The following is a 26047-nucleotide window of genomic DNA, read 5'->3' on the forward strand; positions in this document are numbered from 1 at the left end:
ACCGCGGACTCAGTCTCCTTGGATAGTACGTCGCGGGGGGGACTGTGCACGCTTACAAAAACTATGGTATCTGGAATTCTTCCTTGGATTGGCGTCCCTCTGGCGTACTATGTGGCTCAAATTTCTCATTCGATCCAGAAGACACCGGTGTCCCCCGCATTTGCCAAGCGAGCTCCAGGCCGGGGAAGCACTCCACCCCCTCCACAGCCGAACCGAACCAGGGGTTGGCAAAGACAAGGCTGTCAGCCACATGGCTTTGCGATCAGCTGTACTTCGACTGCCCGTTCTGTCACTTTATTCAAACAAGCATTGCCCCAGCACTTCGCCGCCTATCATGAAAGAGTCGATGTCTATCCTTTTTTCTTTCGTCCTGGGGTTCCTCCTTTTGCACTGCCAACTATGTGGCCCTCGACCTTTGGGGTGTTTCTGGCCCTACAAAGCTATCTCTATCTGCTAGGGATTGCACTTGTTGTATATTACGTCGGCTGGATCATATATGCGTTATGTTTCCATCCCCTGCGACACATTCCCGGACCATTCCTCGCACGAATCAGTCGCGCTTGGATCACATGGCACATACTTCGTGGCGATATGGAATATGAGCAGCGGAGGTTGCACGACATGTACGGGCCGCTGGTCAGGATAGCGCCTGATGAGGTGGCTTGTGCAGACCCCGGGGCGATCCCCATCATATATCCCATGAAATCTGCGCCTCCAAAGAGCGACTTCTACAGCATGTGGCAGAACCCCAACATTGGCAACTTTCCAGACCACTTCAGCCAGCGTGACGAAAAGACTCACGCCGAGCGGAGAAGGATCATCAGCCACGTCTATTCTTTGACGAATATCCTCCGGTCAGAGCAGTATATTGACAACTGCTCCAATCTTTTCATGCAGCGAATGGAGGCCTATGCGGACGCGGGGGAGATTGTGAACCTGGGAGAATGGCTGCAATGGTACGTCGTGAGGATATGGCAAGAGTGTGATGGATCTCCGACTGATCGGGTTTTCCGTGGAATTCTAGGTACGCCTTCGACGTTGTCGGCGAGCTCTTCTTCGGCAAGATGTTTGGCTTCATGCAAGAAAGTCACGACCACGAGAACTTCATCGCCTCTCTCGACCTGCTGCTGCCCTTTCTCAGCGTCACCAGCGTCATCCCCAGCTACCTTCGGACACTCCTAGCAGTCTCAGCCTTCATGTTCCCCAAAGTGCGCCGAGCCTTTGAAGCCATCGGCACCATCGAGGCGGCGGCAAAGAGCTGCGTGGCCGAACGTGCAGAGCTCCTGCAGGACCCGGACCAGGACAAGGGCCCGCCACGGCGAGACCTATTGCAGCAGATGTTCAGCATCCAGCAGAACAAGGGAGCGGAAGTCAATTTTTCCGAGAAGGACATGGCCAAGGAATCGTACTCGGCGATGTAAGTATACTAGACAGGAGCCCAACTCGTTCTCAGCGGCTCTTCGAATTGGAAAAGTCACAGAGGGCACCTCATCGCTGACTTTCATTCGCCTTTTGGCAAAACAGATTCGCTGGATCCGACACGACCGCCATCGCCATGCGCGCCACCCTGTATTTCCTTATGACAAACCCTCCCATCTACGCCCAAGTCATGTCCGAAATCAACGACGCAATTGCGAATGGCACCATCCCCGCCACAGGTCCCGTGGCATATTCCCAGGCTATAAAATTACCGCTGCTATGCGCGAGCATCAAAGAAGCCATGCGCCTCCATCCGAGCGTGGGATTGACGTTGCCCCGTGACGTACCTCCCCAGGGTCTCGTGATCGGCGACAACGTCCATATCCCCGGCGGCGGGACGCGGATCGGCATGAACGCGGCTGTGGTGCAGTACGACCGATCTGTCTTTGGCGAGGATGCACACGCCTTTCGACCGGCCCGGTGGCTGGAGGAGAGCACCGCAAACATGGATCGCTGCATGCTTCATTTTGGGGCTGGGACTCGGACTTGTCTGGGGAAGAATGTAAGTAGCCATTTCCCCCCTCCTCTTTTCCTTTCTCTGTTTGAGACTCTCGAATCCTACAACAGAGAACTCGCAGCTATTGATCCCGAGAATGCTCCCCTCAACTCCTCCAGTATTGTGGGTAGAGGAACGACAAGTCTTTTTCTCTCTCTCTCTCTCTCTCTCTCCCACAAGATTGATATAGAATACACACGACAAAGCTAACCCTTTGACAAAAGATCTCCCTAAGCGAACTACACAAACTCATCCCGGCTCTTCTCCGTGATTTCGCACTAGAATTGGCCACCAAGGAACCGTGGAAGACGTACAATTTCTTCTTCAACACGCAAAAGGGCCTGCTGGTTCGTCTGCAGCGGCGGAACCGGAACGTCAGCAGCGCAAGCGCATCCGAGGCTGATGCCGGGATTGTGACGCATTGAAGCTGCGAAGTGGAAAAGCGTAGTGGAGCTTCACGTTGGTTGATGTGATGTATACGGGTCCATGAATTGTGGGATCATAACTTCGGGGTTCTGTAGCGGAGGATATGATATGATATTACAGAAATATAATCTCGAGGGAAGAAATGTCTTCAAATTCATTTCCTTCCTTCCTGCTCGACGGCCTACGAGTAAGCAGACCATTTTTGAAACAGGCCGGTAACTATCTACAAAACCACAATGAAGCGTGCATCGGTTATCCTAGGGCCATGAGACCCTCTTACGGTTTCTTTTCTTCTCTGCATCTCCTGGTCGCTCGATGTCTGCGAATTCCGATGGCCAAAAAAGACAACAGACCTGCAGCAGCTGCAGCTGCCAATATGGCCCCTGGATTGGGAACTCGACGCGGTTCTGCCGAAGTACGTTGTTAAATTTGATCCAATTCTGGAATCGCAGGGAATGGACCTTTGGCCATTAGCCAAATTGGTAGGTAGATACTCTTGCCCAGGGGCGTGGCATGGCTCATTCTTGCTTCCGCGTTATGCATGCATGGTTCACCGAATCAAAGCCCGGTGGATCCCACCACTTCCGTGCCGACGGCTTTGCTTCGAAGTTACAGTTCAAGTTTACCAGAGGCATCAGGTCATCAGCTGAGAACGGATCGTTGCATATCAAGTCTCACACCAGTCTAATTTCTTTACTTCTGGAGAAGACCCGGAAAGGATCTTCGCTCATTGGTACCTAGGTAGGCTATAGCTTCAAAACTTTGTGGATAGTGCTGGGCTATGTTCAGTTACAGAGTTGCAGAATTACAGAGATGACCTGATAGGATGACTGCGTCGTGGACGGGACTGCGCGCGATATTCGACTTGATGAATGCTTTTGCAGGAATTCTTGGGCTATGGTTTGCAGTTCCTATTGAGATCCGAGGACAACGAAGGCCCTGTCCCAGACGATCCCGCGACGCTTTCTTTCCTTTTGGATTCATCTCAGGTTTTCCAAGAACAGATGGTCAACAGCTTCCCCCAAAACACGGGGAGAGTGCTGTGTCAACCACCCGCATTCGTCTTGCCCGGCATGCCATAGACATCAGCATACCACCCACCGGGCGCGGCGCCATCGACGACAATCTCGCGTTTCTGGATCAGCCAGACCCGTTCCCGCGGGTGCCAACGAAACACATCCCTCCACATGCCCCAGTGGTCGGGGCTCGCGCGGTCCGTCACGGCCAGATAGAATGCCTCCGAGTACGCCTCAAGCACGCTCACGAACGTGATGTCCACCGTCGTGACGTGGTGGCGGATATACTTGGCCTCGTTGCCCTGCACCACCTCGACCATGCGCTTGGGGTCCACGGAAACCCCGTTGGGGAGGCGGTACACACCATCCGGCGCAAACAGCGCGGCCATGGCGTCCCAGTCGGCGTTTTCGCGCGCGAGCGAAGCGTACCGGTGCATGACGGTTGTGATCTCGGCGCGAGCGGTGAATTGTTGCTCTCGTGTCAATGATGCCATGCTTTCGCTGCGTGATTGTGTCGATCGCCTTGGTTTCGTAGACGCTGACACTAGATCTCTGGAGCTCGAATGGAGCTTTGCAGTGGGTGCGTATATATGTGTATCTGTGTGTGTACTGTGTTGCTTGTAGCTGTCGAGGAAGGTGTATCTGGTATATCACTTATGAGCTCATCACCACGCGTGCCGGGTGTCGGGCCTCCATTCCCAAAATAAATAAATACAGGGCGGAGAAGAAGGAATATCCCGAGATCGCCAAACCGTCAGGCCAGACTGGAAACCCTTCGAGTCGTTCGAGGAGACGAGATGAGATTAGTATCGGTTCGGCTGTGGTGGGTGCCTTGCAGGGCAGGAAGGCTCCGTTTCTGAGCACCACCGGCAGGGGCGGTGGCGGATTGGAAGTAGAGGAACGACCTGCATCAGTAGTCTTGTCCATAGGAGTTTCATCATGACTGCATTCAGAGCCAGAGGGCCGTCCGGACTTGGCACAGAAGGACGAGAGAAGGACTTATAGACCTCTCCTGTACATGCATGTCCTCGACCTCTCGGTGCTCGTCCGGCTCTTGAAACATGGAAACAGAACAGAATACAAACGGCATGGACCCTTCAACAACAGTTCTGATCGTAGGAGCAGGACCCACGGGCCTCTTTCTGGCGCTGCGCCTTGCCCGGGCCGGAATACGGACAGTTGTCTTTGAACAAGACGCCGAGCTGCTTCCAACGCCCCGTGCATTGGGATACTTTGGCCCGACACAGTTCGCGCTTCAGCATGCAGGAATCTGGGAGGAGGTTCGAGATCAAGGGTATCTGCTCAAGGGCCTGTCCTGGAGGAAGATAACTCAGGAGACGTCTCCGGGATACAGAGGCTGGGGTGATCTGATTGCGTCGTGGGATCTGACCCAAGGATCAGCTTCGAGGGAGGGCGAATGTGGCTACGGCATGACGATACTCGGACAACATCGCTTGAGGGAGATCATCATGTCAAAACTGGCCGCTTCGCGGCTTGCCCAGGTATATTTCGGGCACAAGGTTGTCGCTGTGACCCAAGACGACCACTCGGCGAGTGTGGATGTGACGGTCCTCGACCAACAAGGGGGCCAGCGTTCATTCCGAGGATCGTACTTGGTGGCTGCTGATGGAGGCAAGTCGACAGTGCGCAAATTGCTCGCATTGCCCCTCGAAGGCATCACTTGGCCGCAAGTACTGGTGGCGACGGACACATGGGCCGATATACCTCTTCCCAGCGACGGCCCTCCCTTTGTGTACATTGTGAATCCAGTCGATTGGGCCCTCTTTAGCCCTATACAAAGACCGTGTGAGCACGGGCCCAGCTACTATCGTATCACTGTGCCCATGGCTCGCGAGCAGTGTGAGCCGGACGTTCTCGACTGGAATCTGAAACAGAAACTCGAAAGGTTGCTTCCCGGCCCACGACCAGCCAAGTATGAGGTGGTGCGGTCGCAGAGGTACGAGACGCATCAGCGAGTCGTCCCATCCATGATCTCTGGAAGATGCATGTTGATCGGCGACGCGGCGCATCTGAACAATGTACGTTAGCCCTCAGGGTTCTGTTTAGTCCTCAGACGATCCATGAACGACCATATCCAAGACAATTGCTGACGAATCGAATGCAGCCCTGGGGAGGACTCGGCCTGAGCACGGGGCTGCTTGACGCGGACTCCCTTGCCGATGCTCTAACGTACGTCTTAGGACAAGGTCTATCAGCCTCAATACTGCGACGCTGGGCTGACGCCCGGAGAGAGGTGTTTCTGAAGATCGTCAATCCCATTTCATCGGCGAACAAGCTTCGCTGTCACGATACCGATCCTGACAATCCCAGCTCTGATCCCTTCTTCAAGATGCTCAGAAAGGAGGATAATGAGCAGGAGCTTCAGGACTTGATGTGCTCAATGGCAGAAATGGCCACAGATGTGTCGCAGTTCATAGAGGACCAAGCTCAGCCGCCAGGAAACCCGCCCCACGCGAGCTAGAAAGATCAGTAATGGAGAAGCTTTTGGCAACCTGGGAGACAATGTAAAATAGACAGTTCAGAAGTTGAGCCGTGCTTTGCGCGAGCATGCCAAGCCAGAGCATCATGGAGCAGTGTCGACTGTCGATATAGGTCGGCACCAGCACAACTCAGAATCCTCCGTGCGCTCTTCTGTTTTCTCCAAGGGACATTCTCCGCCACTGTAGAAACATAGAGCCTCTCAAGTTCGCAATCCACCAATTCGCTCGTGTTCGCTTAAGATGTTCTCGTCTGAGAAACTTTGTTTGCAAAGGTCTGGAAGGCGATTTGTCCATCGAGCCTCGTATCAGTGGTCTAGAACTTCTGGGCACGGGGGCTGAACAGCAATCATGGGAGCGCTACTCAATGGTCCCAGCCCTAGGAAGGGCGTCGGCATGCCGTCTTCTTCACAGACTCGGTGGTACAAAGTTGTTCTATGACAGCAAGGTAGGCAGGCGACAAAATCGCTCCCACAGCGCAACCGCAGCTCTTCCCACAATGCTCTGTGAAATTTGCGACCAGATCCCATTTGGCGACTTGCCCTCGGAAGAGCAAGACGCTATACCGCACCAACCCAGCCTTGACGCCTTAGAGGCTTCCAAGGAGTCGTGTCAAATATGCAGTCTCATCTGGTGGGCGGCCGGCTGCTCCTTGGTGGATGTGGGTGGAATGGTGGGTTTCAGACCAGGCGTCGGGTACCCTTCAGGTCGCAGCATCATGACCCAAGAGACGGAGAGCAATTACAGCCACCTGGGAGGCATGCGCGCCATGGAGAATGGGGCGTCAATGTTCGATAACTCTGGTCCAGAGCCTGACTTGCGCGAACCTGCTTTCTTGAACCCTCGCGCTCGCTTTCCGGCCGACGACAAGAGCAGTAGCAAGATCCGACCGTGGCTGTTTGGCAGCTGGTACAAGTCGCCCTTCACAGACAGACGGCTGCAGTTGATAGGGCTAGGCGTGAGGCTCGGGACGGGCCCCAGCGTCGAGGAAGCAGAAGGCAATAGCAACGAGAACGTCCGCATAAGGGGAACTTTCCTCAGGATCCGCACAGATGATGGTACCTTTCCCTCTCTTCCAATGCGACCAGTTCTATGCTGATCCCCGACCAAGATTCTGATCTGGCCAAAACGGTGCCCGGGCGGCTCCGCACAAACGATCAAGGCTCTGCGATAGCAACCCAACGAATCAAGAATTGGTTGAAAGATTGCAATGACGGCCATAACTGCAAACGAAGTCATTCGTGTGCGGACAAAGACGCGTCTCCACCACTGCCGACTCGAGTCCTCGACGTCAACGGCCAAGGAGATACCATTCGCCTCGTCGAGACCACCGACCAGCGCGGACACTACGTGGCCCTGAGCCATTGCTGGGGCCTCTCGCATAGGATCACCACAACAAAGAAGACGTACGCAGACCATCGCGAAGGTATCCCACTCGAGGACCTCCCAGCAACTTTCCAACAAGCCGTAACCATTACTCGCGAGCTTGGAGTCCCTTACCTGTGGATTGATTCCCTGTGTATCATCCAGGACGACGAGGTGGGTTTTTCTTCGTGTCTTTCCCAATGCTTCCTCTTTTCCTCGCTTACGACATGGCAGTTTGACTGGGAAACAGAGGCTTCCAGGATGGGCTTCGTCTACTTTTCTTCGTACCTGACACTGTCCGCCATGAGTTCTGCAGATGATTCCTCCGGCTGCTACCGCGATGCGTCAAAGCCAATTGAAATAACCTTTTCCAGACCGTACATCTCAGCCGACACCTTATCCACTGGAAGACGAAGTATACCTCTCGCCGCGCCTCTGATAGTCGACTACGCAGGTGATGGCGTTACCTGCAGGACATTCACTAACATGTTCGGCATGCGTGGTAACCGCAAATCTCGTGTGTACCTCACGCCAGAGTGGATGCCTTCGTCTTTGAAACAGAAACCAAGGATATATGTCGTTGGAAGCTTTGGAGCATCAGTCCAGCCGTTGAAGCACGAACCCTTGAACAAGCGTGGCTGGACACTTCAAGAGCGACTGCTTTCTCCCCGTACGTTGCATTTTGGGACCGAGGAGCTGTACTGGGAATGCGAGCAATATGTGCTGGCGGAGGATGGGGCACTTTTGCAAAGAGAGTTTCCGACGTTATTGAAGGTCGTCAGATCAAGAAGAGACTCGATTTCCGCCGCCCAGGGCTCCACCTCCAAAACCAACGACGGCGAGGACAGCAAGAGAAACCCCTGGCCCAACGTCTGGCTCAGTCTCATCGAAGAATACACTTCTCGGAACCTGACCCGAGATCAAGACAAACTGCCTGCCTTGTCAGGCGTGGCCAGCCTTGTTGGGGGCCTGACGGAAGACGAGTACCTCGCCGGCCTGTGGCGCAACGATGTCCTTCAGAACCTCTCCTGGTCTGTCGAAACGTTCGAGCCGACTCACCAGTGCGATGACCCGGCGCATGACGCGGCAATGCCTCCCGCGTCCAAGTCAGAGGTGAGGTATCCGCCAAACTACCGCGCGCCTACCTGGTCCTGGGCGAGTCTCGACGGCAAGGTGATTTTCCATTCACTGAATCATAAGAGTCTGAAAGCTCGGTGTATCTGTGCGCATGTGGATATTGCGGGAAGAGATAAGTATGGCAGGGTCAAGAAGGGATGGATCACGCTCGAGGTAAAGTCTCTCCACCAATTTCTTTGTTTCCCAATCCTACGAGGTGACCTGACAAAACCCAATATAGGGCCCGCTGTACCTCCTCCAAGCTGGAGAATCGGATGCAAAATATCGCAGACTCCATCCGTTCTCGACCGAAGTGGACTTTCTCGTCGCTGGCGACGCCAACAAGGCAGCACGGCATGGTGGCGGAAGTGCAACCTTCGACGACAAGCCGTATTTCCCGAGCTTTGCCCTCATGCTCGATAGTCAGCAGGGCCTAATCCTCAAAGCCAAGGAGCCCTGGGAGTTTGTCAGGATTGGAAGTGTGAGGTATTGGCCCATGCCAGGAGGTGTAAATGGCCATGATAATAGTAATCCTATGGGAGTCAATAAGTCCAGCTACTCGACGGCTGAAATTACTGCGCTGTCGGTAGCCAAAGGGACGGCGCAGAAGATCACCATTTACTGAGCCGGCTGGACTACCTCGTATATGCAGTTCTCTCCCAGAGCGACGGTAACGGCTGGTGTGGCTGGCTCAAGAGGATTGGAAGGTGGATGCGTGCACGGCCCATGTTGTATTGTATTACGCTCTTCGCAAATACACCCGGCTTGGAGGTGTCTTTGTTCTAGCTCGCTAAGGCGTCAGTCCGATTCAAAAGCATGTCCCTTCCTCTCCTCCTTACCAGACTACCGTGAGGTTCCTCATAATGTGCCCAAGCTATACCGAACCCCCGTTTGTGGGATGCATCTATCGGGTGGGTGCATGATCTGTGACCTGCTGACCAGCGACGCCATAAAAAGCACGTCTCATTCAGCACTTTGATCTGTAACGTGGAAAAATGCAACGCCCTTGTTCAATTGATGGTAAGGACGTGGTGGTAGTCAGTCTCTCCCTCACTCCTTACCGCAGATTTCCACTCCCACTCACGTGGAAGGCCCGATTTAGCAAGCCATGAAGGGTAAAGCCACCAGGGCTGCTCCTCGAAATGTGACCTCTGATTCTTCACGCCGATCAAGACATCGTCATCATCAGGTTGCCGGCCTCAAATCCCATCGTCGAAAACGCGTCCACAAGCGAAATCAGGGCTCTACTCGAACAGCTCACTGGTTCTGTCACCACCACTTTGGCACCACCGCAGCACGCACAGTGCAGGGAGTCAGCTCAAGAGGAGGAGAAAAAAGACCACACGCCCGCAGGAAATGGACAATTTCAAGATTGTTTTGACTCTTTTTGAGCAACGTTGGAAGAATCTGATGACCATCCTGTCGTCGAATTTTCCCAAGCGCGCCAATAAAGGGCCACAGCAGCGCCGTGGCCTGAACAGCCCCTATCGAAGGATGGCGGTCAGCAAAGATCTGGCGAACAGCGGCTCTAGTTGACGTCTTTCCCTGCGGGGTGGGGATCGTTTGGCATCCTTGATCCCCAATAATCCCAAAATAAGAGGCCAGTCACAATCAACAAGGTGGATTGCGTCGGAGGATTGAATTTCTGCGAAGCTTGGAGCACGAGTATCTGGTGGCGCCCTTTCTCGACGGAGCACACACGTTTGAGGCCCATTTGTTTCAGGGGCAACCGAGGAATCCGAACCCAAGAAAGCCCACAGATGGCGAGATTACAGGAGCGAACACAGGCTTGGGCGAGCAATCAAGCCAAGCAATCCGGTCTCGAGCCACTCTGGAGTCGTGAGACAAACGACGACGCCGGTGTTGGCCTTGAACATGACATGGCAATATGCTGCTCAGTTCTCTGCGACCGTGGCAGAATTGTCTTTCTCCATCCGATCTTAGGCGGACGTTTCCATCTCGTGCGGAAAAAAGAGAGCTTTTTGCTTTTCTCCTCATGGCCATCCCGCCTCTCGGAAGATTTCTGGACCCTGCCCTGACATGCGAGAGGACGCCACGCGAGAGACTAGGGGGAATCTGAAGCACGCCAGGCCGGTAGGCCTCAAACACCACGTTAGGCGGCTGCATCTGTGAGTGGCTCCCTCGAACCTCCACTCTCCATCTTTCCCTCGACCCTCTCCGCTCTTGTTTCCATCACTCTCAGGTCTGCTACGGAAGTTGTTCGAAGATTGGTCTGAAGCCTGGGAAACTCCTCCGTGCTGGTGCCGCCGTCCTGAGAGCCCATCTTCAACAATGTCACTGCGCCACGACCGGCATGGCTGAAAGAAGCAATGCTGATTCGGCTATCGAAAAAGGGCCGCATTGACGGTCAGCAAAGATCGCGGCACTTGCATGCCACCTCATCCATGCAAGTCATGCTGCATCCTTGTCTGTTGTGTGTCCCCTCCTGCAACCTCGTGTCGGGGGGAGCTTCTTTGCCAATCCTCAAGTCCTTGTCCTTGCTGGGTAAACAGTGGCACGACGGTTGGTCGTTGAGTTTTTTTTGTTGCAGTTTGTGCGTCGGATTTTGTTTCTGGCTCTTCTACCTTTCGACAAACCCCAGCTTCGCCATAGATTCGACATCCTCACTCAAAGCGAGACTTGCAGGCGCGAAGACACCCGGCCGTGTCACGATGCTCACCTTGTAACTGTTTCACGGTGCCTTTGGTCCTAAACTTTGCGGAGCGGAGTTGCTTGGTCACCCGCTTATCAGCGTTCTCTTTCCTGTCACTCCTTTGTCCCTGTCTTAATCGATTTCCTTTTCCCTACTGGCTGGTCCGGGACTTTGAACATGCCGACGAGGTGGTTATCCATTCGCAAACGAAATCCTCTTCTTCACAGCGAGTCGACTGCTGAGCCGACTACGAAGCAGCAGGAATTTGATTTCGCCTTTGGGGAGTCACCCTCAGCTGGGCAGAGTGCTTCAGGCAGGATCGGGCCCAGGCTGGTTCAGATTCGTCCAACGACATCCAGTGGCCCAACAGGAAAGCGGAAACTGCGTGTCGAGGTCCCCTCAATCCGACCACGGACATCAGAGAATCACAGACCCTCGCCTTTACAGAACATCAATGGTATTTCGAGATCAGAAGATAGCTTGATAGGTCTGGCTTTCGGCAGTCCGAGTCATCCTCCCGCATTCTTCTGCGTTCCTCCTGAGGAGTCCAGCGCAACCGACCTAAACACTTTTCTACGCCAGCACCCGGACACGCCAGGCAACACCGTTCAGATGCACTCTAAGAGATGGCGGAAACTAGGAACGCTGTTCAAATCCCGGCAAGCCGCTCTGAGACGGAATGAGGTCCCATCAGGTCCGACTATAGGCCTACCGAGCGGCTTCGTGGTCCTGGACAAAGACACAACGACTGAGACACCCAAAGTGGATGCAGAGAAAGTGCGAACGAAGCAACCAGAGCACCCAAAGCGTGACGCACCGCCACCACCCCTCGAAAAGGATTACAAGCCTTCGACTCTGAAAACAACGGAGTTGGTTATTCAGAGACCCGAAGATGACTCGATATCGAGACCTTCAACTGCGACTGCGACCGATGCTGGATCAACGGGTGAGCCGTATATACGTCCGCCTTTACCGAAGCTTGAGCTGGATATCCCATTCAATATCCCCGCAGCTAAGCGCTCTTCGTCCCTTCTCGCGCGACGGAGTAAGGCGCTGGATAGCCTTAAATCCCTCGATGACAGTCAACCCACAATTGAAGGCACCAATAAGTTCGAAAACGACGACCACCAGAAGCCTGAATCGGAGCCTCGAACGCCTCTGATGCCACCGAGACGGCTCACGACGCCAACCATGACGAGATCGCCGGCAGCGAGCAAATATTCCCTGTTTCCAACCACCTCTCCCGCCCCGGTGAAAATCCACGGCCGAGTGCCCAGCTCAGATCATGGCAACCTGCCTCCACCGACTCAACTACGAAGATCAGCCACTTCCCCGGCCCGCTTGTCTCCCATGCAAGACCAGTTCTCCGTCCCAAAGCCGGAACCACTCAATCCGAACAAGGTTGCTTCCTCGACCGAGCAAACGATTCCCAGTCCAGAGGATAATACAGCGTCGACAGATCGCGAGGCACCTTGGAGCTCTGCTCACTCCTTCCAATCATCTGTATCTTCCGCAACCACGGTTGATGAAATCTTTTTCGATATCAAATCATTCCGAGATTCCAAAGGCGTGGAGGACGGCCAATTCGTCATGACTAGACCTGACTCGGTCCAGGTAGAGTTGGCTCGGACACGGTCCAAACGAGTCCCTCCTCCAAGCCACTTGCGGCATGTCGAAGCTTCGCCAGGGGGCGCAGGTGATGTCCCTGAGCACGCCACCCCAATCCCACCGGAGCCGCCGGCAGCGCCCAATGGTGCCCATTCCGCATGGACGACGAAGCACACCTCAGTCAACACCGCGTACTTCGATGAAGCAATTGCTGCAGTGGAGAGGCTCACAGCACCCACGGGCAGTTCTGCTTCGGCGGTTGAAAAGGTTCCTAGCATCCCGACCGTTACGATCGCGAACCATGACGAAAAGCCGCGTCAACCGGCTCCGATGTTGGCAGTCCAGTATCCGCGTCCGTCTGACCATCAGTCGCGCTTAGCCAGCAAGACTCACGAAGAAGTCGACCGCCTGATCCCTTCACCTGTGGTTGAGGCGAAGGAGGATGACTCTCCCAGGCCGAATACATCGCCCGTGAAAGTTGCGACTTCTCCATCGGCTCAGCAACCACAAGTGAAGAAGGGCATTTCTCCTCGCCTGGCTGCAGTCAAGCGTGTGGACCGCCCCATCGATGACTCCCCCACAATTCCACAAGGTCCTCCCAGTCCAAGAAGACCCGCAAAGTCTACGACACCGCCCTCGAACGACAAACCGCCTCCGGTCCCGAAAAAGGACGCCAAATTTATTCCTCTCTCAAAGTACGCCGCGAAGAGCACTGTGACGGCCATCGAGCAACGGGCGGGCGTGATTCCCACGAGGCCTGTGCGTGCCAACACGGAAGATCTGGCTGCGCGCTCGGCGGCGCCCCGTATATCGAAAGAACGATCTGCGACTTTGCCATCTTCGCTACAGCCTCATTCTCATGACGTGGTGCAGAAGTCCTCGCTGCGCGGCCTCGAGAAAGCCATTCCACCCCAATCCAACCCAGTGGCCTCGAATCCGGTAACTGCAGAGGTCGCAGTTGCGCGAACTATTTCGCTGTCCCGCAAGCAATCTGCCCGCATCCACGTTCCTGGGCCCAAACTCGCCGCGCGCCGCGCCGAAGCCCAAGCCCAGGCACAGGCACAAGCACAGGCACAAGTACAGGCACAAGCACAGGCACAATCCCATCTCCAAATCGACCCTTCACCGCAACAACATGCGCGCAACCTATCGAGCACGTCCCAGAAATCAAACAAATCACAACGATCCTTTCTGGGTGGCAGCCACCGGCACAAACGCACGGCGTCTTCTGCTAAATCGGCCTCCCGCGCCTCCAAAGACCTTTCTGTCAATAAGAATGCTCTCAAAGTGACCAAGCCGCAGCTGGACGGCAAAAGCGGTTCCACCTTCGGCAAATTTCTATGGAGCAAAGAGTCGGAGAAGCAGCTGATCAAGGAGGCGCGTAAGTGGGAGATCCTCGAGAAGAAGAGCTACAGTCCTGTTGTGGTGCAGGCGGAAAGAGGACATCGACCTGGTGTCAGTGTCGGATTGGTTGTGGAGAGCATGTGATTTCTTTTCCCCCTCTTCTTTTCTGATTCTTGTCTTTATATATTTTCTTCTCCTTTGTTCTTTGGGGTTTCTCATGCATGACTATCGCCAGGAGGCGTTGTGTAGGGAATCTACATACCATGATGGGGTGCATACATACAACGTTATACACACATACCGTGTGGACGTGTGTTGGGGGGAAGGGGGTTTCGCGGTTGTATATTACATACCACCCCCAAGCGGCGCTGGAATCTATATATACCTGGACATGGACACGGAGATGACAATGGGCGCCGACAACGGGAAAGGGCCCGATCTGGGGAGGGGGAATACCGCATGAGCATTCCAACCGGGGAATCCCGCGGCAGGCTGGGAAGAGCTTGGAAGTTTTATGAATCTTGACACCCGAGAAGCATATGCCGCGCGGCTTTTACTTCTTCATTTTTTGATGGGATGTGGGACTGTGCCTTGAACTGGGAACAAGACTGCATGGCTTTGTCCCAATCATTGTCTGAATATTGGGAACCACGGGGCCACATACAGAGCAGCAGATGGCTCCGCTTTCCTTGTCCTCCACGACAGGGCGATGTATGGAAGGGAGAAAGAGTGCGCAGAGCAGAGCACCATGTAAAGCCTTTTCAGATAGACATAGAATTGATTACATGGTTGTTGGGCCCGTTTTACCCAGAACTGGCATTCTTTCCACCCCAAGCTTGATGCGCCCACTTTGCAGCTGCAGCATCGTCATCATCTGCTGTGAGTGATTCCTGTCTGTCATCGTAAAAAAAATCATATCGACATTATATGCTGGGAAGGGTAGCTATTTCATGCAAGTCGTAGTCGTAAACTCATGACTAAGCCTTCAAAAGACCTATGTGGCGTGGAACAATCACAAGAGATTCAAGTCCCATCACCCTCCAATGACGGTCGATTTCCCTCCACGGCAAACGGCGCGTAGCGATGAACCAGGAGACATCATTACATATAGCCAATTTCATGCTCTTTCGTTCGGAAAAGTCATCAACCTCCAGAAAAGCTTCGGAATGAAAAAGTCAAGGGCCTATTATGTGTGTGGTGGGGGCAATCATAAGAAATTCAAGTCCCAGCGTCCCCCGATGACGGTCTTTCCCTCGACAGCGACGGCGTAGCGATGAATCAGCAGGCTGGGTGGCAGCGTTGGCCTTCTGTGCTCGTGGGCAAGGTGCTCGGCGAAGTCGCGCACAGTGTCAAAGGCGGTCAGTCCGCGCTCGAGTTCGTGGCCGGTCGCGAAGCAGAATACGCAGCCATACCTAGCGATGCTGGAGCTGGAGCTAGAGCCGGAGCCGGAGGTGCTAATGTCGCGACGGGAAGCGGTGTTGGAGAGGGTCTTCTCCGACGGCGGGAGGTAGAGATGGCTTTTCGCTAAAAAGGAGCTGCGGTATTGAATGTCCAGCCCGGCATGCTCGCGGATTTCGTCCGTGTTGTGGATGTTGGATGTCGTGCTGGCGGCGACGTGGTAGCGCACTTTGCACGCGCAGTGGGGGCACGCCCAGTTCAGGAACGCGCCGCCAAAGGCTTTCAGTTTGCGCCGGTTTTCGTCGTTGAGTTCCTTTTTCTCGACGAACGCGATGCGGCCCCGGTCGCGGTGGTTGCTGATCTCCAGTGCCCCGGGGCAGAAGTTGCCCAGTTCGGCGGGGCGGAGGTCTTCTACCGGGACAGGACCACGCCGTCCAGGGATGCTGGGGCATACGATGGGAAGTTGCCTGATCTGGTCTTGTCGGTAGAGTAATGTGTCCCGGATGGTCCCGAAGGGGCGACGCTCTGCTAGGTCGCGATCGTAGTGGTCGACGAAGATGGTCTGGATTCCCCGAACGGAGGACAAGAGCTGGTCCACCAGCTGGTTCAAGTACTGGGAGGCGAGATCGTCGGAGTTGTCGATCAGGTAGGGCAGCCGGCGGTGGAAGTCGATGGTCGAGAGGGATTTCAGTCGCATCTGTAGAATTTGGAGGCGTGGGTCGTAGGCTTGGATCGAGTTGGGCACCACATCTGGAAATATGTACCAGTCGATCAAGGTGCGAAGTTTGCGCCGGATTTGGTTGAGCGTTACTTGGAGGTCGTCGATGGCTTGTCGGATTGTTATGGGGCCAGGCGGTGGAGGGGGCATGAAGCCCGGGTCGAGAATGTTGGCGGCCATGGTTTGTGCATCTGGGAACAGAACTCAGAAGTTTCAAGATGGTCGTAGCCTTGAGCGTCAAATCCTTAATATATGATGGCGCGACACAGATTTAATCGTGGGTGTAAAGATCCCTGATTCACTGCAGGCGCAAAAGTCCTCTAGAGCCAGAAGCGGCTCGGCAGGAATGTCTTGCTTTTGTGCTGCGAGGCTCGCGCACACTTGGATGCAAATTAGGACATGAGAAAAGAGAGATGTCAGCCTCAGGAAGGAAGAACTACCTTTTTGAACCTCGACGCGGGAAGACCGTCTCCTTCATGGAGGGTCACGCGGAGTTGATGTTGTGGTCGCCTTGTGGGCGAGTTAAGGCTTGCGTTTCCCGCGCCCCAGGCACGATCGAACAATAGTTTTGCGGCAAGGCAAGAGGGTGACGAAGGGCTGCTGGAGTTGCAAAGAAAGCGGGCGTGTGCATATGCATCTAATGTGCAAATCATGCATGAAGGCGCATTGAGCTAAGTGGTCAGTGAGGCGAGGTTCGCATGGTTTTAGCCTGGAGCTGGACTCGGCCGTGCTGTGTACCGATGTCGACGGCAGCCCTGGCACCCACTGAGGCCACCCTGGCGAGGGGGAGGAGGGGGCGAGGGTGGGCTTGATGCGAGAGAAGAGAAAGGGAGGGCCAAGCTGTGGACGGTGTTGGAGATGGTTCCCGTCGAAGTGTAGCCGTCATTTGTGTCATTGCCGTCATTTGAAAACCATGCCATTTTCGGCCTTATATCAAACTCCATCTCCAACAAGCCGCACCAACGAGGTGCCAAATCTTTGTATTGGTATTCGCCTAAGAGTGTCTCGAGAAGTACGCATATCATGCCGACCGAGTTGGAAGAGGTAAGTCCAGTCCGCATGAAAGCCGTGGCGATCATGGCTGAATCTTCCCAGCTAGTCGAGTTTTTGCACCATGGAAATACTCAAATCCGACAAGTTGGTAAGTACAACCTCCTTCCAAACCCATATCTGTGTCGTCGTCTCCTAGGATGCGTGCATATGGGAAGCTACATTATGTGAACACTGGCGTTGACACATCCTCCCCCATCAGCCTGCGACCATCTGGTCGGCCACTCCTCAGATCCAGCAATCTTCAAGAAACCTCAACTAGTCCCTGTCAAAGACTTGAAACTTCTCGTCAAGGACTATCCTGTGAGTGTGATCCTGGACGTGTGACCGATGACACTGTTCTGACGCAGGCCCATGCTTCCGCCTCTAGCCCATAGCCAAGAATGCTCTCACAATTTTAATCAATATCAGTCATGACACCGAAATTCTCGACAATCTGGCGGCAGACGATGAATTTATTGAGACCCTGCTCAGGAAGGTAACAGTATGTAGGTTGGAATCCGCCTCCAGGCCCTCGGATCTGTGCCTACCGTACTGAGACGAAGCTGACTGGAAATCGAAAAGGATCCGAAAGAGCAGACCGCCGATGAAATTGCCATGCTCCTTTCAAACCTAGCTAAAACGGACGAGATGGAAAAGTTGATTAAAATGAAGCGAGCCTTGCCCGCCAACACAGTGTCTACGTCTCCATATGCTCTCGACCAGCTGCTAGACTGTTTTGTGAAAGGTGCCGACGGGTCGCTCAATAAACACGCAAACTTCGACTATTTGGCATACTTCTTAGCCGATCTGTCAAAGCACAAAGTCGGCCGGGATTATTTCCTGAGCAAAAGGGATTACGACGGGGTGGTGCCCATCAGCAAATTGACAGTCTTCACGGAGCACAAAAGTCACATTCGGCGGAGAGGAGTCGCCAGCACAATTAAGAATGTTGCCTTTGAAGTTGACAAACACCCTTTACTTCTGGCCGACGACACCGAAACCGTAGATGGAGTTCCTGGCGTCAACATATTGCCATACATCCTCCTACCGCTTGCTGGATCGGAAGAGTTCTCAGAAGAAGAGTCGGCCAGTATGCTCCCAGATTTGCAACTCCTTCCACCTGATAAGGCCAGAGACAGCGACAACGACATTCTTGTAACTCATCTCGAAACATTGTTGCTGCTGACCACTACGAAGGAAGGACGGGACAAGTTAAGAAGGGTGCAGGTTTATCCGCTGATTAGAGAGACGCACATGCATGTCGAGGACGAGGGTGTGAGAGAGGCATGTGACCGCTTAGTACAAGTTCTCATGCGAGACGAGGAGGAGAGGCCAAAAGTCGAAGAGGTGGATGAAGACGAGGAGATTGAAGAGATATTTTGAAGAAATGAAGTTGGGGGCCGCAACACTCCGGATTTACCAGATTTTCCGTGCCGAGAACTACGGCAGTCCTGAGAGCTGTCAATGGCAATCTCTACGGCGAATCATAGACGCTGTCGCGTACATGCCACTACCGCCTTTTTTCCTCTTCATTGACGCGTCTGTAATTCCTTCCCAATAAACTCCCGTCGACATGTTTTGTATGAGAGCTTATGGCGCCAGTGCATGCAGCACGACAGACGAATGGCTTCGAGCCTCCGCCGTCCTCTCTACTGGCCACGCACGTCGTCCATGGAAATGGAGTCACTGATTTTGATCAAGACAATTTCAATCAACTTTTGGCTGAAGCACTGGGATCCGATGATCAAGGTCAACCCAATCTGGGTGCCGACGTTGCCGTCAATCACAAGCTGATCTCCATCGTCTTCCAAATCGGCATCGAGCCTGTCCTTGAAGAAAATCCTTTCCGGTCCGCAACCGCTACAGGTAGGGGCGACTCTCAATTCAGAACTTGCCTTGAAGTACTTCAAGTCGCAATCGAAAGATCACCCCAGGTTGTCTATGTGAAATCAGATGCCCAAGGCGCGCCCACCGCCGGGAATGGACCACCTCTCTGTTCCTGGCTGATTCCGACACTTCTTCCCTTGGTTGCTTTAGCCCAGGGAAATTTGGCCAGGGATGTTGTTCTCGAGTTGTTCAGTTCGATGGTGGATGCTGACCGAAAATGTACAACTACTTACTCATGCGATATCGTTCTCGACTTCCTCAGGAACTGCGTCTCAGGTCAGTCACGCGACGTTGTTGGATTTGGTGTGTCGGAACCTGACCTTAAGCAGGCATTCTCAGCGTTGTCGAGTCGCTACCACCTGTTCAACAGAACAAAACCATCGTCGTTGATGGGGAAGACTTCGCTTCTACAGTTTCCAGAATCACTAATGGCATCGAAATTAATGTTCCCAGCCTCAAATTTCCCTCTTTGCAACAGTTGCTACTCGGATTGGCCCAGGTTTTGAAGGTAGTGTCTAGACATTCTGAATCCGCACAGACCAAATTGCAGTTCCGCAAGGTCTTCTTGCGATTTCGACGGTTGGCTGAAGAAAACGAGAACCTGTTAACGGGCAATGATCAAGCTGAGGTAAAGTTCTATATCTCATATCACCCTATTACTGCTCACCACTTGCCAGAATCTCAGTCATGAAATCCGCATTTTGAGTATCACACCTCCTGCGCCGCCGAGACAGCTGTCCAAAGATACTTACGAGCCCTGGCCTGATACTGATCGAGCTCGGAAGAGATTACGTCTGTCAACCGATGACGAGGATGGGCTGTTAAATGGTTCCCTGCAACAGAAAATCTGCCGCAGACTGACCTCGGAGTTGACTGGAAACGCTGCTCCTGATCTTGACGGGCTGAGTCAAACATCATCGGAGAACTTCAGGCGCCTGCCAGAAGACAAACAGTGCAATGCGCTTGGCTTGCTTGGCCTGACCGCGTGCCAGCTTTCTTCGCCTACTTTGGATGGCTATTGTCCGATATGCGATGAGGATTGCGAAACAACCAGTACTGGACCTCGTTCAATTTCACCTGCGAGCCAAGAATTACTCAAGACTTTGGTAGTCCTCATTCAAACAATCTCGCGCCGTTCACGGGCAAGAATATTTGCCATGTCTTCACTCCGTCGAATTATCATGCACACAAACTCGACTGAAGACTTGAAGCTCGGCCAAACACCTGCTGGTGACTGGTGCCTGCAGTCCCTCAAGAGCTCCTCCAGGGACCTGAGAATAGTCGCAGGCCGGACTGTGCAGGCCTACGTGATGAGAAGAAAGCAACATGACTTGTCTCTGGCGCGCGAAAACAGAATCACAGCATTGGACTTCCTTGACAGTTTATGGCAGAAAGGAGATGCTTCCTTGCAGGAGACAACGGTCATGGCCCTGACGCAAGTGGCTAAAGTCGTCGGGGACGAAGAACTAAATATCATCCTGGTGCGACTCATGGAGTACCTTGGTCACACCAACCCATACCTCAGTGGTTTGGTATATGCTGAGATTCAGCATCTTGCTCAATCCTTGCAAATCTCAGTATGGCTTCTCTTTCGGCCGTTCTGGCGGACCCTCGGTGTGGTATTCGCGAAGTCTCTGATGTCTCGGCCAAATATTGCCCATCAATTATCTGATCTGCTGGGCATGGACATTACAGGTCTGATGGGGCATGCCGCCGAATTCGCTCTCCCATATCTGGTCCTGCACAAAGCAAAGGATGTTATAAGGAAGTTCGCCGAGGCGAATGGACAATCAACGACCCTCTTCGATCTGTGTACACAGCGACAGAATCTTATTGCGATCCTGTCATTCCTCCTCGTACAGCCGTTTCCTGAGGCGGAACAATCAATTATCTCAATCTTGTCAGAGGTATCTGACGACTTTTGCAAGACTGATCTTGCGGATTGGGTCGCCCTGGACCCTATCCACATCACCTGCGAACTCCTCAAGGCCATCGGGGATAGTGGTCAGGGCAAATCATCCCGGATTTATCAAGCTCTGCAGCTGTTGGCACAACTGGTAGCTCGTCAACGTGGACAATCATCTGGGACGAGACGCAGTGATAGCATGGGGACCTTCCTGGAGAATAATGTTCTCGCCATCGTCACGCATTTCACTGTTCTCCTGAACGATTTGGAGGCAAAGGAGTCCAAGGTCGACAAGAGGCGCTGCCTCGCTGCCCTTGGTGAGGTAGTCAAGCTGGGCAAAACTCGGATTGTGCGAGCTCTTCCTCAGATTTGTGCTTGTCTCAGATCCGGCTTGGATGACCCCGAACTCTGTGATGCTGCCTTTACCTCTTGGGCTGCGATGGTCAAATCGCTGAAGAGAGACGATTTGAGGCCCCTGGTGGACCAGACTCTGGCAATCATTGTCCGAACTTGGGATGCACTTGACAGTCCATCCCACCGCTTAGCATATGACCTTGTCGGCGATTTGCTCAAAAACCACACCGACATCGTGCGAAATCACTTTGCCACAATGCCGTCATTGGCTTCGATCCCGGTAATGGCCAACTTCGAGTCTGACATAATGGCCCTTAAAGGTCAGATGGATGAGCGTCACCAACTCATTGCTTATATCGAGAGACTGCAAGACGAGAACATTGCTGTGGTTGAACAAGCTTTGGTTGAGTTAGCGCCACTTCTATATCAAAAACAGGACTTTCTCCAGAGATCCATCCTCAGGGAACAACCCGATGAATTTGTCGCCGACTTGACTCGTGCATTACTGGATTGTTGCGTGAAGTTCAACACAAGCAATGAGGTCTCGAGGCTGTGTGGGCAGTGCCTAGGCAGTGTAGGATGCATGGATGCCAGCAAGATCGAAAGCCTGAGAGATCGCAAGATCATGGTCGTCCTGGCAAATTTTGTAAGTGCAGACGAGGTTATCGAGTGGATTTTCTTCTTCTTGCAGCACGTCCTAGTCAAAGCCTTTTTGTCTGCGAATACAACGAGAGCCCAAGGCTTCCTCGGCTGGGCGATGCAGCAGTTCCTGAACTCTTGCAGGCAGGATACGTCGTCGGACGAATCTGGCAATCTGGCCTCGAGCTTGTGGAATCAGCTGCCTGAATCTACCCAGAACGTATTGACCCCGTTCATCAGCTCGAAGTATACGGTGCAGGAGGTCCGGGCTCCCGAAAAGAGCCAATATCCTCTTTTCACGCCCGGCATGAAGCATCGCGACTGGCTGCGAACCATTACGTTGGATTTCCTTCACAGAAGCACTGGAGACAACGTCGAAATTATCTTCTCCATATGTTGTCGCATAATCCATGGTCAAGACGCTTCCATTCCAGCTTTCCTTCTGCCCTATGCTGTGGTCAATCTCATTGTTAGTGGCATAGAGCAGGACAGTCAAGATATTATAGCCGAAATCAGCTCAATTCTCAGCCAGACGCTGGACGGCCATGATCGGAAAGTGCAGGACGACATCAAATTGTGCAGCCAGACAGTCTTTGAAATCCTTGACTACATGTCTACATGGCAACAACAGAAGCGCAAACAGTATGCCATGGCTCTCGCAAAGTCAGATCGTGGCCTCAATGATCTGCTCTTGGGCAAAGCCGCGGACCAAATACGCAGTATCGAGCGAGTGCTAGAACAGATTCCGCCCGACGTGCTAGCTCGACGGGCTTTGGAATGCAGGTCTTATTCAAGAGCCCTCTTTCATTGGGAGCAGCACATCCGCAAATGCAAGAAGGACGACGTTGAAGCCGAGCTCCAGAGGCTGCAAGACATTTATGCTCAGATTGATGAACCCGACGGTATTGAGGGTATATCTTCTCGAATGCACGTACTCGATATCGAACAGCAAGTCTTGGAGCACAAGAAGGCAGGTCGGTGGACCGCTGCTCAAAGCTGGTATGAAATGCAACTTGTCGCTAGCCCAGACGATAGTGATGCGCAAAAGAACTTGATGGCTTGCCTCAAGGAATCTGGTCAGTATGACGCGCTCCTCCATCATTTCGATGGCATCAAGAGCCGCAGCAGCAGTTCCACGACGTTACTGGCACCTTATGCTCTTGAGGCCGCATGGGCAACAAGCCGCTGGGATCTCCTATCCAGTTACATTCCTCGAGAGGTTGGACACGATTTTGCTTCTCAGATCGCAGAAATCATGCTGGCCGTCAATAACAAGGATGGTGCAAGGGTGAATCAGCTACTTTCAGAGGTATATCGCACCACTGCCTCTGAACTCAATCCCAACAGCATCTCTTCATTCCAAGCCAGCCACGATACGCTTCTGCGCTTGCATGTTCTCAATGATATGCGATTGATCGCAGAAAGCCCCAAAGAAGATCGTGCCGCCGTGTTGGATTCCTTACGCGGGCGTCTCGATGTGCTAGGATCCAACGTTGCCGACAAACAGTACCTCTTGGGGATCCGCCGCGCTGTAATGTCTCTCAGACCAGACGTGTTCGCCTTGAACGATGTTGCGGCCGCATGGCTCTCGAGCGCCCGACTCGCGCGCAAAGCACGTTCCACCACTCAGGCTTTCAATTCCGTTCTCAAAGCTTCTGTGCTTGGCGACAAGTCAGCAGCAATTGAACAAGCGAAATTGATGTGGTTGGAAGGACACCATCGGAAGGCCATCCAAACTCTTGAAGGAGCCATCGAGTCGGGCGCATTCGTGGCCCATGATTATGTGGCTGACAATGGCCCGACAACAATGACGGTCGAACAGCGCCACTCTCAAAACGAGATCACCGCCAAGGCGCATGTTCTCCTTGGGAAATGGTTGGCACAAGCTGGTCAGACGCAGTCGGAAGTCATCAGAAAAACATTCAGGAAAGCAACAGAAACCTTCAGCAAAGGGGAACAAGGCTGGTACCACCTTGGCCGCTATTACAATAAGGTTCTTGACTCGGAAAGAGCAATGCCTCCTGGCAAGGAGAGCCAAACGTACCTGACGGGAGAAACGGCGAAACATGTCATTGAAAACTATCTACGATCGCTCCTCACTGGGAGCAAATATGTTTTTCAAACTCTTCCGAAAGTGCTGACACTGTGGTTCGAGTTGGTAGATGGGATGGACCTTCCAAGAGATGACCGACGAGGTAGCGCCGAGTTTCACTCCAAGGTTGCGGCGCAGCGAAAACGCATCATTGAGGAAACGAACAACCAGATCAAGAAGTATATTGACCGCCTGCAGCCAGTTTTGCTCTATACAATCCTGCCGCAGATTGTTGCTCGGATATGCCATCCCAGTAAGGTCGTCTGCGAGATTCTCGGCGGTATCGTGGTTAAAGTAGTGAGAGCGTTCCCACAACAAGCATTCTGGACGTTATTGGCAGTGGTGGAATCACAACAGAAGGAGCGGGCGCTAAAGGGTTTGAGCATTGTCAACAAAATCATCGATGTCACAAAGAAATCGAGCAAGGACTCGTCCGCAGCCGAGCTCAGGAGCATGTTCACCAGTGGTCAAAAGTTTGTCAAGGAACTCCTTCGTGTCTCTGAATTTGAAATCAGACAAAAGGTCACGAAAATCAGCCTCGCCAGGGACCTTGGTTTCAACCACAAAATCGCCCCTTCGAAACTGGTGGTTCCCAATCAGGCTTGTCTCATCCCCAGCATGCCCACGAGCTTCGACCCGGCACAGCTGAAGGCATTCCGCCCTTTCGCCAAAGAACCCGTCACGATCAGCGCCTTTGTCGACGAGGCCCTTGTTTTGGCCTCTCTCCAGAAGCCCAGAAAGCTCACTATCCGTGGATCTGATGGCAACATGTACTCTGTTCTCGCCAAACCGAAAGACGATCTTCGCAAAGACCAGCGCCTCATGGAATTCAACAACATGATCAACCGCTTCCTCAAGCGTGACGTCGACGCCGCCAAACGGAGGCTCTATATCCGCACCTACGCCGTGATCCCGATGAACGAAGAATGCGGCTTGATTGAATGGGTGGACAATCTCAAAACGTTCCGGGACATCATCCTCAAGCTGTACAAGGATAAATCCATCCACCCGAACTACGTCGACATTCGAAATCTGCTGGACGAATCCTGCTCCGGGGATGCCGAGAACGCCAAAATCTTCACGACTCAAATCCTCACAAAATTCCCACCTGTGTTTCACGAGTGGTTCGTGGAGAGTTTTCCCGATCCGAGCGCGTGGTTCAATGCCAGATTGAGATATACCCGGTCCGCGGCTGTGATGTCGATCGTGGGCCATGTCTTGGGTCTTGGGGACCGACACGGCGAGAACATCCTCTTTGAAGAAGACAACGGCGGAACCTTGCACGTCGACTTCAACTGCCTATTTGACAAGGGCCTCACATTCGAAAAACCCGAGATGGTCCCCTTCCGGCTGACGCACAACATGGTCGACGCCATGGGCGCGGGCTACGGCTATGAAGGACCTTTCAGAAAGTGCTGCGAGATCACGCTGACGCTTTTACGGTCGAATGAGGACGCCCTCATGACCATCCTCGAAACATTCCTGCACGACCCGACCACGGATTTCATAAACTCCGCGGGACGCCAGAGGAAAAAGGTCGTCTCGGGAGTGCCTAGCACGCCCGTCGAGGTGCTCGAGGGCGTCAGCGCCAAGGTTAGGGGAATGTTGCCAGGCGAGTCGGTGCCCTTGAGCGTGGGCGGCTATGTCGACGAGATGATCAGTAGAGCTACCGACGAACGTAATCTGTGTAGGATGTATATTGGTTGGTGTGCTTTCTTTTGATCTCTCATCATCGCGGCGTCGTCAATTCAAGGACGGAGATATACCTTCTCCTCGAGGCATTTTGTGAGGTGGCTTCGTTGGCGTGATTGGGTGATGGCAAAGACAGAAAGACTCGCGAAGAAACAACCAAGGTTCATTGACGAGTGCAGTGAATTTATCTGTGTACGGTGTAAGTAGTTGTTGGCGAGGACTTGTGTGTAGAATTGGGAGTAGCACCAATTCACGCTTATCATTGAGCATACTGCATCTTGTCATAAGTACTCGGTATACGCAAAGGAAAACCTTGATCCGCTTCCAG

General features: G+C 53.3%; 8 protein-coding genes across 8 annotated transcripts; 6 read left to right on the plus strand and 2 right to left on the minus strand.

Annotated features, from left to right (window-relative positions):
- Positions 1–399: 399 nt before the first annotated feature.
- Positions 400–2400, plus strand: Z520_08647 (uncharacterized protein; the record flags this gene model as incomplete). The annotated part of the gene is made up of 4 exons (XM_016779143.1): positions 400–956; positions 1025–1417; positions 1525–1981; positions 2200–2400. The coding sequence occupies 4 exons, from the start codon at positions 400–402 to the stop codon at positions 2398–2400; spliced, it is 1608 nt and encodes a 535-aa protein (XP_016629650.1).
- Positions 2401–3446: 1046 nt separating this feature from the next.
- On the minus strand, positions 3447–3911 carry Z520_08648 (uncharacterized protein; the record flags this gene model as incomplete). Its single annotated transcript, XM_016779144.1, has 1 exon — positions 3447–3911. One exon carries the CDS (start codon positions 3909–3911, stop codon positions 3447–3449), a length of 465 nt encoding a protein of 154 aa, XP_016629651.1.
- Positions 3912–4478: 567 nt separating this feature from the next.
- Z520_08649 (uncharacterized protein) lies at positions 4479–5899 on the plus strand (the record flags this gene model as incomplete). The annotated part of the gene is made up of 2 exons (XM_016779145.1): positions 4479–5456; positions 5543–5899. 2 exons carry the CDS (start codon positions 4479–4481, stop codon positions 5897–5899), a joined length of 1335 nt encoding a protein of 444 aa, XP_016629652.1.
- A 515-nt stretch (positions 5900–6414) lies between these two features.
- Z520_08650 (uncharacterized protein) lies at positions 6415–9021 on the plus strand (the record flags this gene model as incomplete). The annotated part of the gene is made up of 4 exons (XM_016779146.1): positions 6415–6973; positions 7027–7454; positions 7515–8570; positions 8638–9021. 4 exons carry the CDS (start codon positions 6415–6417, stop codon positions 9019–9021), a joined length of 2427 nt encoding a protein of 808 aa, XP_016629653.1.
- Positions 9022–11226: 2205 nt separating this feature from the next.
- On the plus strand, positions 11227–14145 carry Z520_08651 (uncharacterized protein; the record flags this gene model as incomplete). The annotated part of the gene is made up of 1 exon (XM_016779147.1): positions 11227–14145. The coding sequence occupies one exon, from the start codon at positions 11227–11229 to the stop codon at positions 14143–14145; it is 2919 nt and encodes a 972-aa protein (XP_016629654.1).
- A 1063-nt stretch (positions 14146–15208) lies between these two features.
- Z520_08652 (uncharacterized protein) lies at positions 15209–16297 on the minus strand (the record flags this gene model as incomplete). Its single annotated transcript, XM_016779148.1, has 1 exon — positions 15209–16297. One exon carries the CDS (start codon positions 16295–16297, stop codon positions 15209–15211), a length of 1089 nt encoding a protein of 362 aa, XP_016629655.1.
- Positions 16298–17140: 843 nt separating this feature from the next.
- Positions 17141–18532, plus strand: Z520_08653 (uncharacterized protein; the record flags this gene model as incomplete). Its single annotated transcript, XM_016779149.1, has 5 exons — positions 17141–17161; positions 17213–17258; positions 17370–17470; positions 17538–17651; positions 17732–18532. The coding sequence occupies 5 exons, from the start codon at positions 17141–17143 to the stop codon at positions 18530–18532; spliced, it is 1083 nt and encodes a 360-aa protein (XP_016629656.1).
- Positions 18533–18741: 209 nt separating this feature from the next.
- Z520_08654 (uncharacterized protein) lies at positions 18742–25749 on the plus strand (the record flags this gene model as incomplete). Its single annotated transcript, XM_016779150.1, has 3 exons — positions 18742–19312; positions 19366–19664; positions 19714–25749. 3 exons carry the CDS (start codon positions 18742–18744, stop codon positions 25747–25749), a joined length of 6906 nt encoding a protein of 2301 aa, XP_016629657.1.
- Positions 25750–26047: the final 298 nt, after the last annotated feature.

The sequence above is a fragment of the Fonsecaea multimorphosa genome, assembly GCF_000836435.1.
Source record: "Fonsecaea multimorphosa CBS 102226 unplaced genomic scaffold supercont1.20, whole genome shotgun sequence".
Lineage (NCBI taxonomy): Eukaryota > Fungi > Ascomycota > Eurotiomycetes > Chaetothyriales > Herpotrichiellaceae > Fonsecaea > Fonsecaea multimorphosa.